The sequence below is a fragment of the Trachurus trachurus genome (genome assembly GCF_905171665.1).
Source record: "Trachurus trachurus genome assembly, chromosome: 19".
NCBI lineage: Eukaryota > Metazoa > Chordata > Actinopteri > Carangiformes > Carangidae > Trachurus > Trachurus trachurus.
The window spans coordinates 12,114,940-12,128,151 of record NC_139913.1 but is presented as its reverse complement, the minus strand read 5'-3'; the positions used below and the strand labels follow the sequence as shown (position 1 = coordinate 12,128,151).

The 13,212-nt window shown below is 42.9% G+C and overlaps 2 protein-coding genes across 3 annotated transcripts; one reads left to right on the top strand and one right to left on the bottom strand.

Moving 5' to 3' along the window:
* Nucleotides 1–101: 101 nt before the first annotated feature.
* Nucleotides 102–2,523, top strand: mrpl58 (mitochondrial ribosomal protein L58). Of its 2 annotated transcripts, none has more exons than XM_083994309.1 (6): nucleotides 102–276; nucleotides 1,427–1,447; nucleotides 1,552–1,611; nucleotides 1,748–1,830; nucleotides 2,101–2,270; nucleotides 2,361–2,523. In XM_083994309.1, the coding sequence occupies exons 1-6, from the start codon at nucleotides 240–242 to the stop codon at nucleotides 2,443–2,445; spliced, it is 456 nt and encodes a 151-aa protein (XP_083850435.1). In that variant the 5' UTR covers nucleotides 102–239; the 3' UTR covers nucleotides 2,446–2,523. The 2 variants fall into 2 exon arrangements, with proteins under 2 accessions (XP_083850435.1, XP_083850434.1); XM_083994308.1 differs by having other exon boundaries at nucleotides 108–276; nucleotides 1,427–1,451.
* Nucleotides 2,524–4,346: 1,823 nt separating this feature from the next.
* LOC311002379 (cerebellar degeneration-related protein 2-like) lies at nucleotides 4,347–10,614 on the bottom strand. Its single transcript, XM_083993731.1, has 6 exons — nucleotides 10,299–10,614; nucleotides 9,227–9,339; nucleotides 8,461–8,609; nucleotides 8,185–8,349; nucleotides 7,892–8,099; nucleotides 4,347–6,468 (listed from the first exon to the last, which is right to left on the bottom strand). Exons 1-6 carry the CDS (start codon nucleotides 10,375–10,377, stop codon nucleotides 5,695–5,697), a joined length of 1,488 nt encoding a protein of 495 aa, XP_083849857.1. The 5' UTR covers nucleotides 10,378–10,614; the 3' UTR covers nucleotides 4,347–5,694.
* Nucleotides 10,615–13,212: the final 2,598 nt, after the last annotated feature.

Below are 13,212 nucleotides of genomic sequence, written 5' to 3'. Positions count from 1 at the left end.
GAATTGTATGAGCCGCAGTACCTAACATTACTAGCGACTACTTACATGCAGAGTGTTTCACTAGTAGTAGTTCACATACATGTTATCATCACCAGCCTCAACGACGTCACCTGCAACATGGCGGCGCACATAGCACGACGGTCGTATTTACTTTGTCGTTGCGCTGGAGTAAATGTGACTCCACTGCGGGTAGAACCAAAGACTATTGTAGTAAGAAACCTTAACAACATATTAAAACAATGTGTTTGGTATGGGACCCGGGAAAGCGACACACAGGTCAGTGAAGTGACAGCATGCTAGCTGTGGCTGTGCCGTTGTTTCTTTGACTCCTGTCCTGAATGAACGAACGACCCTGCTTTTACTTTTCCTCCTGAAGGACTGAACTCTAAATCAGGTTGTGTGCTTGCCATGAATTGTAGGCCATTAAGATTAAATTGCTTTAACTTGGGAACAAGTTTGGAGTTGTTACACCACGTATAACTGCCCTTAAACCCAACCACAGGCAGTAGCTCACTGTGTCTCTGTATTTAGCCAAGTTTAAACTAGCAGGATCCAAATCAAGCCTCTAGTCATTCAGCTAATGCAGTCCAGATGTATCTAATCTAGAATGACTCAAGAAGACAGATTTACATAGTCTGTCTCTGTTTCCGGACCTAGGGTTTATCAGAGGCCCAAATGGATGGATGAACCAAAAGACAGTCAAATGGATCACAGAGAGGAGAATTAGGCTGCTGTTATTTTCAGTGCCTGAACAAACACTGCTGATGGAGCTGTGTGAAGATAACATATTTCATCAAAGTTTATCCATGATGCCCGAGTGGACATTTGCGTCAGTGTTTTCAGCAAAAATGTGTTCTGCTACGAGCTTCTGTACAAACACGCCTTCTCCAAAGCAGTGTGTCTCATGTTATATTTCATTAGATGTTTATACAGGATATGAAGTGTATATTTTACTACAGTCTGTCAGTGTCGTTTTCATGTCAGTTAGTGGAGATGTAAATTTAGATTAATTAGTCTCGGTGCATTTGCCAGACTTGTCACAAAAATACACGTACAACGCATGGGATTCAAAGCAGCCTCATCAATATGATAGTCACATTTCAACCCTTTTGGTTGCAGTCAGAAGCTTGTTAAACCTGCTTCAGTCTGCACAGTGGTTCTGTGGCTTGGCACTGTCCAGGGAGGCACAACTGACTCTGATCTCAACTTCTTAATACTTAAGTTTGTTCTAATACTAACGTGTTATTTCAGTTTGACTTTTAATACATTGCTTGAATTTCTGAAGATTAGTTTTCACTTAGGCTAGTCATTGTGAAAGTGTACCGTAAATTGATTTTTTTTTGCATAAAACTGCAACATAACATGAAAATGATCATCCAGAATGTACTGTTATAAATGATTATTCTTCTTTGTTGTTGTTTTTCAGGAGGCCCAAGTACACATTCCAGTGGGTAAATATGAATATGTGTGTTTTGCGAAAACAAAATAAGTGTGTTTTTTCATTGTCATTTTGTTTCTATTTACTACATTTCCTCTCTCTCTGGCTCCCAGAACGTCTAAGAGTATCTTACAGCAAGAGTAGTGGTCCTGGCGGTCAGCATGTCAATAAAGGTTGTCTAAGGTTGAACTTTATTATCTTAAAAAACTCCCAGACCTGGTAGATGCATGTGTATGTAAATGTGTAACTCCTGAAAGCCTGTACAGCCTAATGTTTTCATATGTCCTGTGTGATGATCTCAATCCACAGTTAACACAAAGGCAGAGGTCCGGTTTCATGTGCTGACAGCAGACTGGATCCCAGAGGATGTTCGGCAGAAGATCTTTGAAAAGGTTTGTTTTCAGCATCATGGAAACTTTGATGTTCTTGGTGACACTTGGGACACTTTGATTCACAGTCTTACTTCAAAATGGTTGTCAGAAAATAGTCTGTTTTCCAAAAATGTAATTTTTATTGCTCTTAGCTCATGTCCTAAGTGTCACTACACTGTCAGCAGCAGCAAAGCTGAGCTGGTATTGTAATGATCTTGGGACTTGCTGATTTCTGTTCTTGTCATTTTAAACCAACAAGAGGAAAAAGTAATTTTCTGCTTCATGTCACAGAATAAAACACGCATCAATAAGGCCGGGGAGCTGCTGGTGACCTCTGAGCTGAGCCGGACTCAGCAGAGAAACCTCTCTGACTGTATAAAGAAAATTTCTGTCATAATAGCTGAAGCTAGTAGGAAGCCTTGTGAACCAACAGCAGAGGACGTAGCTCTGAAGGAGACCAGGTACCATCTTTCACTGTGGTTTCTTATCCATCCTTATTGGAAATCGCTCTTAACTGTGTATGTGAATGTGATATGAAATATGTTTTACAGGTTACAGAAGAGCAATGAGCAACGACTCAAACAGAAGAAGATCCAATCAACCATTAAACACAGCAGACGAGTGGATTTTGATTGATCAAATGTTTTTATGCCCAGTTTTCTGTTACTAATTGTGTGTCAAATAAAGTAAGCGGTAAACATCAAATGAATGCAGACCAGTGTCATTGAAGTACATGACTACAGCTTTTGAAATAAGGTTCATGGTGGCCTTAAAAGCCATAAAGCCAAACATCTGTCATTTTGTATGCCAGAATATATGACAATATGCGTCACACGTTGCATAGAAGAAGATCATTTGTGGTTTACAGCATAATCACATTCATAGTAATGCATTCACTTGAAAAGAAAAGGCTATGTTTTTCTAAGTTTTTTTTTTTGTATTAATGATGTTATAGTTTTTCTCTATCAAAAAACACACACAAAATGGGCAAAACCCCTAACTTCTCCTGCAAAATTAAACTTTACATTCAAAACAAAATGGTATTTTGTTTTAAAATAACACAAACCATCATATGAATAGACATTTATAAGAACCAGTTGAACACTGATGTGCTCATGTAAAACACTATGATGAATGGAAAACCGTCTCCTTCTATGGGATCAAATAAGGGTCATAAAGATTCTGTACTTGTACAATGATGTTCAAATGTGTAATAAAATCTTGTGGTGGTAAAAATATTTTGTGCCCGTGTAAAAACACTTTGTGCGTGTGTAACAAAGTTTTGAAGTTGTAAAAAGATGTTGTGCTTGTGTAACAAAGTTTTGAAGTTGTAAAACGATTTTGTGCATGTGTAACAAAGTTTTGAAGTTGTAAAAATAGTTTGTGCATGTGTAAAACATATTTGTATCTGTGGGAATATTTTGTACATGTGTAAAACTAAATCTGACGGACACACAAATTTCCCACCTTCAAGTGCGACCCTGAAGTTACAAGTTTACAAAACGTTCATTAGCGGATCGAACGCTGTTACTCCCACTTTTGTTCTTTCTTCTTTTTTTTCAAATTCTTGTTGAACAGTAAGTAAAAATAAGCATTAGAGGGAAATGACGAAATGAATAAATAGGCTCACAACATGGGCAAACACCTGTCACAGTTTTAGCTTTAGCATAAAAGGGCTTTTTACAGTCTATGGTTGGCACATGGGTGGGCACCGGCCGGGTTGATGTGCAAGTCAGTAAGCAACGTGCTGATTGGTTATTCATTCTTCAGCCGTCTAAACAGGGTCCAAATTCGTGCTTGTAATAACAAAACAAAACAGTTAGCAGAGGATGGTTTCGATCCATCGACCTCTGGGTTATGGGCCCAGCACGCTTCCGCTGCGCCACTCTGCTCTTATGAAATGCTGCGGTATTACAGTCTATATAAAGAGTCCTCCCGGTCGAGTAGTACGTTTTTTTTTAGTGTAACTTTGGTCTTACCTTGTAGTGACTGAGTAATAACGACTTGATAATTTAACTTACCAGTAATAGCAAAACAAGTACATACCGAACAAGCAATAGCAACCAGGGACTAAAAGACGACCACGAAGGGACTCGAACCCTCAATCTTCTGATCCGAAGTCAGACGCCTTATCCATTAGGCCACGCGGTCTGATAGGGATACGAGCTTTCAAAGACCATTATTTCCTGACTAGAGTATGCTCTGATGATCTCTTGGTTTCATTTGCTTATGAACACGGGCTGGATGGTTTGACAGTTCTATTATTATTGCAATGTATGTGAAAGCTGTTTACTTCTTTTTTTGTGGTAGTTTCATCCTACCCTAAAAACTGAAATAAACATAACACCACCTTGTTTTTTAACCTCCACTCAGCGTTCAGACAACAGAAAAAATAACAAAGGATTCATGTCATGACATAAATGCTTTATTACCGGTGTCTTAGTTCATTAATGACAGAACTAATATCAAACTAAACTGTAATGTCAATATCTTATCAACTAATACATGTAAGTAAAGCAAACAGTTTATTATGATAGTGTGTTAGTGAAAGTTACATACAGGCACTAAAAAGTTACAAAAAAATATGAAGAAACAATGACACAAATAAATACACAGTCACAGATTCATATTATTAGCTATTCTGAATATGCAAGAGATAGGCCGTCAAACATTTTCAAGTGCAAGACATGACACCAACAGCAGAAAGGTATCAGGCTCTGGTTTATCATGGGACCATCTGGTGTCAGGTGAGGCGTGTGAAGATGTAAAGCTCTGCCATGTCTTATGTCACACAAAAAAATCAGATATAAAATAGTAGCTGTAATAACATTAATTATAACAAAGTCTGATACAAGTTGCCCAGAAATAGGCTGTATACTGTGAAAAAGGTGCAATATATTTGCATGTTAATTGTATAATTAGCTTAAACTGCTAGGTGTTAGAAAAAGCCTTGAGTATCTCTTCCACCACTGTAATGCAGTGTGTGTATTACTTAACCAAAAGACCATCTACTTCACATTCTTCATCTTTTATATTCATCCTTTATATTCTCTGTGTCCATTATGCCCAGAAAAAGTAATAACAACAACCTGCACATTATTTGCACAGGTTTATTTGATAGTTGACTGACTATTTGTTGTAGATCACAGTTTAAATCATAAACTACACAGTTTTAAAACTGCAACAAATACACTTGTCCAACAGTTCGACAAGATCAATAGCATCTCTCTCTGTATATTCACCGTGAAGCTACTATACAGCAGCCAGTCAGCACCGTCTTAGCTCAGCACAATAGATAGATAGATTGATACAGGGAGCAGAGGGCCTGCATATCTTATAAAACTCACCATTCACCTTTTGACCATTGTGATCCTCCCTCCAAGGTGACAACCCCTTTCACATTATTTCTTAGAGCTGAAGAAGCCTTTCAGATTCAAAAAATGAAAAGAAACCCAGTCACCTCCAACTCCAGCACTTAATGACTACCATGCCCGCAGTGACTGAGAACCTGCACAGACTCCTTGAAAGAACAGATTTCTTCATGTGATTATACAAATGTTAGTAGATCCAATAAATAGCAGTTCTCTAGTGGAACATTCAGGTTTAGTGTCTGAGGTGTGTTACTATTATATGTTAGATTTCTATAAGGTACTGTAGGCAACGAGGCCAGAACAGGTTGACAATGAAGACTGAATACAAGAATATGAGGGAAGTGACTGAAGTGTTAAACTTGGTGTCAGATTTGTGTGTTGATAAAAGTTGTCAGTCTCAGACCCAGATAATGAGGAACGTCTACACAAAAACTCCTGCTCAAACATCACAACCATCCTCTCTCCAACCATTAGTGGACCAACAGTGAATTATCAATGGACCATCAGAGATCCATCAGTGTTTAGCAGACTTGTTGGACTTCCCAGACTTCCCAGACTTTCCAGATTTGGAGGCTTTGGTAGCTTTGATGTCCATCTTGGTCTTCTGGATTCGAGAGAAGATCTCCTTGAAAAGGGCCTTGTACTCTGGCGTGTTCTGACTCAGCCTTTTATCCACAGCCTCCACCTGCTTGTTGATGCTCTCGATGACCTCTGGGGTAGAGGGCGACTGGACGGGGGTCGGAGGGGGCACTGGGGTGGGGCCCATGGCGCAGTCTTTCATGGACGGGTCTCGGGAGACGGGTCTGGAAGTCTGGACCTCGGCGTGACACAGGCTCTCCTCGTGGCGCTGACATTTCCCCAGCAGCTCCTCATACTTCTCCAGTAAGGCGTGGTACTGCTCGTCCACCTCCCGCAGGATGGACATCCCCCTTCGTCTCACGCTGTTGGCGTGGAGGGCGTAGCTGCCCCTCCTGCAGCCTGACGCGTCCCGGGCCACGATGGTGTTGAGCGCCGTATCGCTGCAGCTCTTCCTCACGGGGCTGGACTCGGGTAGCGGCTCTCCTTCACCACCGCCGCCTTCGTTTTTTTCGCTCGTACCTCTTCCTGTCTGGCCCGCCTCCGCTTCCAGGAAAGTGTCGGTCTCCGGAGTGCTGTTGAGGACGGTCTGCGTGAGAGCCACACCGTCATCCTCACTGGTCAGTAAGAAGGTGCGAGCTTGACGGAGCTGCTGCAGCTCCTGAAGCTCCAGCTCCAGCTCCCGAACCCGGGCCTGACATCCCTCAGCATCCTGGAGCAAAGACACAACAAAGGACAACTGCTCTTCACCTGATCCACACGGGGAACTGAGGCTAGACTACACAGGTGATGTGTTTTTCAATTCAAGTGTTATTTCTGTTAACTTTCCCCCTGTACCCTTATGCATTTTGTATTTTTATTGTGTGTTGTGGAGTGACACCTTAATAAAGCTTATCTACCGGTATGTAGTTGCATGCATGTGTTTACTGTGAAGAAGCAGCAGCAGGCTCATCTGAGCCACTAAAAATTATATTATATAAACTGTTTTCTTGTCTGTAACAACATCTATCGCATGTCTGTCCGTCCTGGGTGAGGGATCCCTCCTCTGTTGCTCACCCTGGGGTTTCTCCAATTTTTCCCTGTCAAAAGGGTTTTCTATGGAGTTTTTCCTCAGTGGATGTGAGAGTTTAAGGACAGAGGATGTTGTCATGATGCCATGTAAAGCCCTTTGTGACAAACTGTTTGTAAAAACAGGCTATACAAATAAAATTGCCTTGCCTTGCCTAAAATAATCATCAGATGGGTCAGGTGAGTTCTGAAGTGCAAAGTTCTTTATCCCATTATCTGAAAATAACAGTTTGTAACTCATTGTAATTCCTTTTTTACCACATGCACAGTAAAGTATATTTGTATATTTTATATTAAGACTGAATTTGAGGCTGCCATTCCTTTATCTTCTACCTGTTTGCACTTTACTAACTGAGGCAGATTTTATTCCTCTGTTCATACTGCACAAAAAGCATTTACTATAACGTAGGGTGCAGTATGAACTATAAAATACAAATATAGGTGCAACTGGTATGAGTCTGGATACATAAAATAGCCTCTATTTGCTTGTGCAAACAATGTTGTGCCCTTTGTACTATGAGAGTACAGTGGTATATCATTTTGCTTACAGTAAGTATCCTTACCATCATTAGGTCCCTTATGTCATGGATGTGTTGTACATGTGTTGTTTTGCTACTTTATGTGCATTTCATGACATCATCATGACATTTTAACAACACTGTCATAATACATATACTATATCATTTATATACATATGTAATCTTCATAATATCTTGTTATTTGGGGAAAACGGCCTGAACTGTGTTATATTGAGGTAACAGGATAAATAAATATTTTAAAGAATGGTCCTTCTCAGCTTCTGTAGCTGTCTCTCTGCTGAAGAGGAGGGCAATGTATTAATGCAGAAAGTAAGTCAGTGTGCTTCACAACAGAAATACATATAAAACAACACAAACATAACACATCAAACAAACAAATAAATAACAAAGTAAGCAGGTGCATGTGTTCATGAATGCATAAAGTTCTGAAGAAATGATGTGGCTCATACTCTGCTGATTATAAAGATAATAGAAACAAAGCGAGCCAGTGCCTAGCCAGGTAAAATAAGACTGGGCCTCTTCACCAACCTGCAGTCGTGTCTGCAGCCGTGAGAACTCTCCCAACAGGAGGTTACACTCCCTCTCCACCCCCTCTCTGCGCCCCCTCTCGGTCCGGACCGCCGCTCTGAGGGCCGACACCGCCTCCCTCAGGTGCTGGTTCTCCTCCACAAACGGCTTAGGCTTCATCTCCACGGTGAAGCTCTCGGCTCGACCCACTACGAACTCATCCTCATACCTGAGAGGGAGACAGACACATGGGGCTTATTTGCAGCCCATCCCCACCCCCAAACCCTGCCCCTACTGCACACTGTAGTTAGTACCCGGGGGCTGTGCACAGTTCCCTCAGACAGGGAAAAGTATGGATGGTTTTACGCCTCTCCCTCTTCTCTCTCCGGACTCGGAGCTGCTCCATGGACCGCAGCTGATCCACCTGCCCTGAGAGAGCCTCCACCTGGGCCTGCAGAGTGTCGATGGTCCCTGTTAGCCTGGTCCAGGAGGGGGAGAGAAAGTTTAGAGGAGGAGGAGGAGGAGGAGGAGGAGGAGGAGGAGGAGGAGGAGGAGGAAGCAGCAGAGGGAGGACACCCCCCTCTCCTCACCTCTCTATCTTCTGCTGGGAGGTCCTGCTGTCCGTCACCAGACTGTGATTGGTTCGCTCCAGCTCTCTGGCCGTCCCATCCAGCTGCTCGTACACTTTGGCGTGCTGCTCGTTCATGTCCCGGAGAACCTCCAGCTGCTTGGACAGGTACTGACACACACACACACACACACTTCTGTCTTTGACCTGCTCTTGTTAGCTGGGTGTGAGACTTCATAGAGACAGTGTTCAACAAGGTGACAGCCACAAATTAACTCATCAAGGAGAAACATCTCAGTGATGATCTTATCTGTCCTAATTATCCAGTATGTAACTCATAAGACCATTATTGATTATTTTTTCCTTTGTCTATTTGAAGTCCCACTTTAAGGTCCATTTCTATGGAGTTTTTCTTCAGTGGATGTGAGGGTCTAAGGACAGAGGATGTTGTTATGATGCCATGTAAACATGAGGACTAACAGCTGATTGGTCGGTTATGAGAATTTCTTACTTCCTAATATCAGTATAAATCCCAGATCGTTCATTTAAATTGCTCATTGTCTCTTTCCAAAGGTTTTGTTTGTGAAGACCATGTGAACCCCAGAACAACTACTAAGTAGACTTTGATCATTTAAACCTCAATGTTATAAAGTTAATTAGTATTATTAAACCTTCACTTAAACATCAGTTTGCACAGTTGTCTTGTCCTTCACTCTGAAACTAAGTGTTTATTAAAAGGACATTCCTCCTGTTATTTGATTGGATATACTCAGTTCCTGGTTTCATACCTCGATCTCCTGCACCTGCTCTTCATTAGTGATGTACATCTGCTGCAAGGAGTCTTCCAGCTCCTTGTTCCTCTCCAGCAGCGTCTTCCCCAGCTCCGCAGCCAAGTGGAGGTCTGCAGACCAGACACATGAAGCCGTGTAAGACTGTTGTTCAGGGGGGGTTACAGTCTGATGTTACAGCCAGATGTTAGGACCTGGTTACAGCCTGGTGTTACAGCCAGATGTTAGGACCTGGTTACAGCCTGATGCTACAGCCAGATGTTAGGACCTGGTTACAGCCTGATGCTACAACCAGATGTTAGGACGTGGTTACACCCTGATGTTACAGCCAGATGTTAGGACCTGGTTACACCCTGATATTACAGCCAGATGTTAGGACCAGATTACAGCCTGATACTACAGCCTGATGTTACAGCCAGATGTTAGGACCTGGTTACAGCCTGATACTACAGCCTGATGCTACAACCAGATGTTAGGACCTGGTTACAGCCTGATGCTACAGCCTGATGCTACAACCAGATGTTAGGACCTGGTTACAGCCTGATGCTACAGCCTGATATTACAGCCAGATGTTAGGACCTGGTTACACCCTGATGCTACACCCTGATATTACAGCCAGATGTTAGGACCAGATTACAGCCTGATACTACAGCCTGATGTTACAGCCAGATGTTAGGACCTGGTTACACCCCGATGCTACAGCCAGATGTTTGGACCTGGTTACACCCTGAATGCTACACCCTGATGTTACAGCCAGATGTTAGGACCTGGTTACACCCTGAATGCCACAGCCTGATACTACAGTCTGATGTTACAGCCTGATGTTAGGACCTGGTTACACCCTGAATGCCACAGCCTGATACTACAGTCTGATGTTACAGCCTGATGTTAGGACCTGGTTACACCCTGAATGCCACAGCCTGATGCTACAGCCTGGTTCCAGCAGCTGACTGGGGCCTGGCTAATCTCCAGTTATACTGTCACAACATCTGGAGCTCAGTGACTGTGTGCATCGCTCGTTCGGACGTGTCACGCCTGTGCGCGGCCGATGGGAAGGACGTGGTGGTCTTACCCTGCTCCAGATCTTGCTGGTCGTACCACGGCTCTTCCTCTTCGGTCACAAATTCCTCCATTGTCCCTGAGCTGAGCATGGGTCTCCCCTCTTCTTGGAGCCGGGAAAAGCGCAGATACGGGCCTCGGTGTGGGAACAATGGAGCTGCAGCTGGCGGGGTCCTCCGAGGGGAAGAGGTGGGTGGGTGCTGCTGTGTTGTTGTATGTTGTGTTGATGTGTTATTATTATGCGGCGTTGTGTTGATGTGGTATGTGGTGTTGCATCTTCGCGTTTCCTCCGTCACTCCCACTTCTCACACCCCTCCCCGCCCCGCCCGGTGCCGGCCCATCCCGGTGCTCAGAGCAGCTCGCTGCAGCAGAGGAGCCTCAGACGTGGCAGCACTTCCTACTCTCCCCGTGATGCCTTCACGTACTGCACGGAGCCGTCATTACCATTCGGTTTCCTGCTTGCTTTGGCTCAAGTCCGCCCTCTAGATGTCACCATAAAGACAACGAGACCATTGCAGGATACATATGAATTTCCATACATTTAATTTACGAACGACCCAGCAAAAAAAGTTCAATGTTACAGCAGAGACCATGACAGATTTAAGGTCTGTGTTTGAAAGAGGGATTTATTTCACCTTAAATGTTTGCTGTGTTACAACAAGCAGACTTCATCACTGACAAAGCATTCATAGTTCAACCAGAGAAACTCTCAACAACACTGATCTGTTTCCATGTGATCAGTCAGTCAGTTATTTAGTTATCAGTCATCATAAAAGATTTGTTCTTTTTCAGTAGAACCTCATACCTCCGTCATCATCACCAAATTAGCTAAATGAATTTATTGTGGGCTACCAATCATGAGTGATATTTGACACATTAAAGAAAACAGTGTTGAGGTCTCCAACACATGTGCTACAGAACCTGCCAGGCCCCCTCACCTGGCAGGTAGCACAAAGCACACATGTTGGTGAAGATCAGCACCAATAACAACAGTCTCCTCTGTCAAGGAGTTTCAGGAGGTTATTTGAGTCACTCAGTAGTGATCGGATGTAGATTAAGTTTCCCGGGAACAAGTGTGATTCATTAGCATGTATTTGTTGATATGATTCACAGTGAGGACGCACTCACACAGGAGCAGAGTAATGAGGAAGCAGGAGGTGGCTGCTGAGGCAGAGGGGAGGCAGCATGGAGAGGATGGATGAATGACGCAGGACGGGGTAAAAGGTGTTAGACTGACCGACAGATGAGTAGGCTGATGATGATGGAGTGATGAAGATATAACATGTGAAGCTATAAAGCAGGTGAAAGAATCCAAGTTGCAGTGACCAAACTCAGCAGAAGTATCTCTAACATCAGAAGAAGTGCTCGCTTCTTGACTGAGAGTAATGCGTATTAAACTGGTTATAGTCTTTAGTCCTGCCCCATGGACTACTGCTACAATCTGGTCTAGTGCATCAAGCAAGAGGTAATAGAGCTTTTAGGAGTGATGTCAACGGCTGTTGTGGCTGACGGTGGATGAAAGAGTGAAATGTAGCCTTATTTTATATTTAAAGAACGACCTTACATAAACAAAAGTCAGTATACAGTTACTACCCACCATTGACAGACATCGCCATAGGCCTCAAGCTGTCATTCACTTTACCTTGGCCTAGAACCAATGCACCAATACAGTCTTATATAGAGCCATATCATATTGGGATAGACTTCATCTAATTGTTATTGAAAATAAATCAAGGTAAAAATGAAACAAAAAAGCTGTAATACACAGAGAAATTATATATAAAACCAGTTTCATTACTTGCCTCATGGTCAGCTATTTCCTTAAAGGTTTATCTGATTTGTTGTATTGATTTTGCATGTGATGTTATTGTTGATGTATTGTTGATATTGAATGTTTTGTATTCTGACTTTATTGCTTGTTTACTTTGCTGTATAAAGTTGTTTGTCTTGGACCCCAGGAAGAATAGTCTTCACTATGGTGATGACTAATTGGGATCCATACACAATAAACAACTTATATTAACACATATCATAACTTTGAATTAATTAATTTGGCTGTACAGTACAGAGGTACAGACGCCCATAAAGTCCACTAACACTGTGATGTTTGACAATGTAATTGAACTGTCCGTTTAAGGATGATTAGTTAATAATGTGTTGTTCTACTGCTACTGTATCTGCAGCATGTGTAGGTGGACAGCTGTTGGTGAACACGTATCTGTGCAGCGCTATGCTGTGTGACACAGTTCTCTGCTTCATATCGTGTTTCAACAGCCTCAACTTTAACACACTTTAACAGCCACTGCAGGACCGAGTGACAACTGTTTGTGGATGAAGGACTTTTGAGGTTCTGATGCCCATTAATGCACAAAGACACACACCTGTTGATTTTCAACTATTTCTGAGCCTTTGTAAGGGAAACTTCTCTCCTGATGGAGGTAAACTCACAGCCTCCACCACATTCATGTTCTGAACATGGCAGCTGTTCTTCTTCCTGTGCGTAAACAGCAGAGACAAGGATGAATCAACAGCAAATACAGACATACATGGTCCTAAAATATAGGCTATGCTGTGTGTATGCTGGTGGGACACCAGATGGATGAACACAGACACATACACAGGCACACACACATACACACCCACACACCACCCTCTGCTCCTTTTAGAAGCAGAGCCTTGTCTCAAATACAGACAAAAGAGAGGCCTGGCACAGCTGGTCTGTAGCAGAAAAAGGAGGAGCTCCAGTGTATGGGCAGGACAAAGAGAGTGGGGGAGACAGGCAGGAGTGAACGAGTGAGTTTGGAGAGTTGCTTGAAGCTCCTGGAGGGGATCGGGCTGAAGGGGGAGGTACTCAAACTCTCAGAGAAAGTCAGCGACCAGAAGGAAGAGCTGCAGCAGTGTTGTTCAGCTCAAAGGTTTAGATTCCA

Coding starts and splice junctions, on each gene's coding strand:
- LOC311002379 (XM_083993731.1), bottom strand. CDS start 10,377: ATGCTCAGCTCAGGGACAATGGAGGAATTTGTGACCGAAGAGGAAGAG. Junction 9,340..10,298: donor CCAGCAAGATCTGGAGCAGG/GTAAGACCACCA, acceptor TCTGGTCTGCAG/ACCTCCACTTGGCTGCGGAG. Junction 8,100..8,184: donor GAACTGTGCACAGCCCCCGG/GTACTAACTACA, acceptor TCTCCCTCTCAG/GTATGAGGATGAGTTCGTAG.
- mrpl58 (XM_083994308.1), top strand. CDS start 118: ATGGCGGCGCACATAGCACGACGGTCGTATTTACTTTGTCGTTGCGCT. Junction 277..1,426: donor CCCGGGAAAGCGACACACAG/GTCAGTGAAGTG, acceptor GTTGTTTTTCAG/GAGGCCCAAGTACACATTCC. Junction 1,612..1,747: donor CGGTCAGCATGTCAATAAAG/GTTGTCTAAGGT, acceptor CTCAATCCACAG/TTAACACAAAGGCAGAGGTC.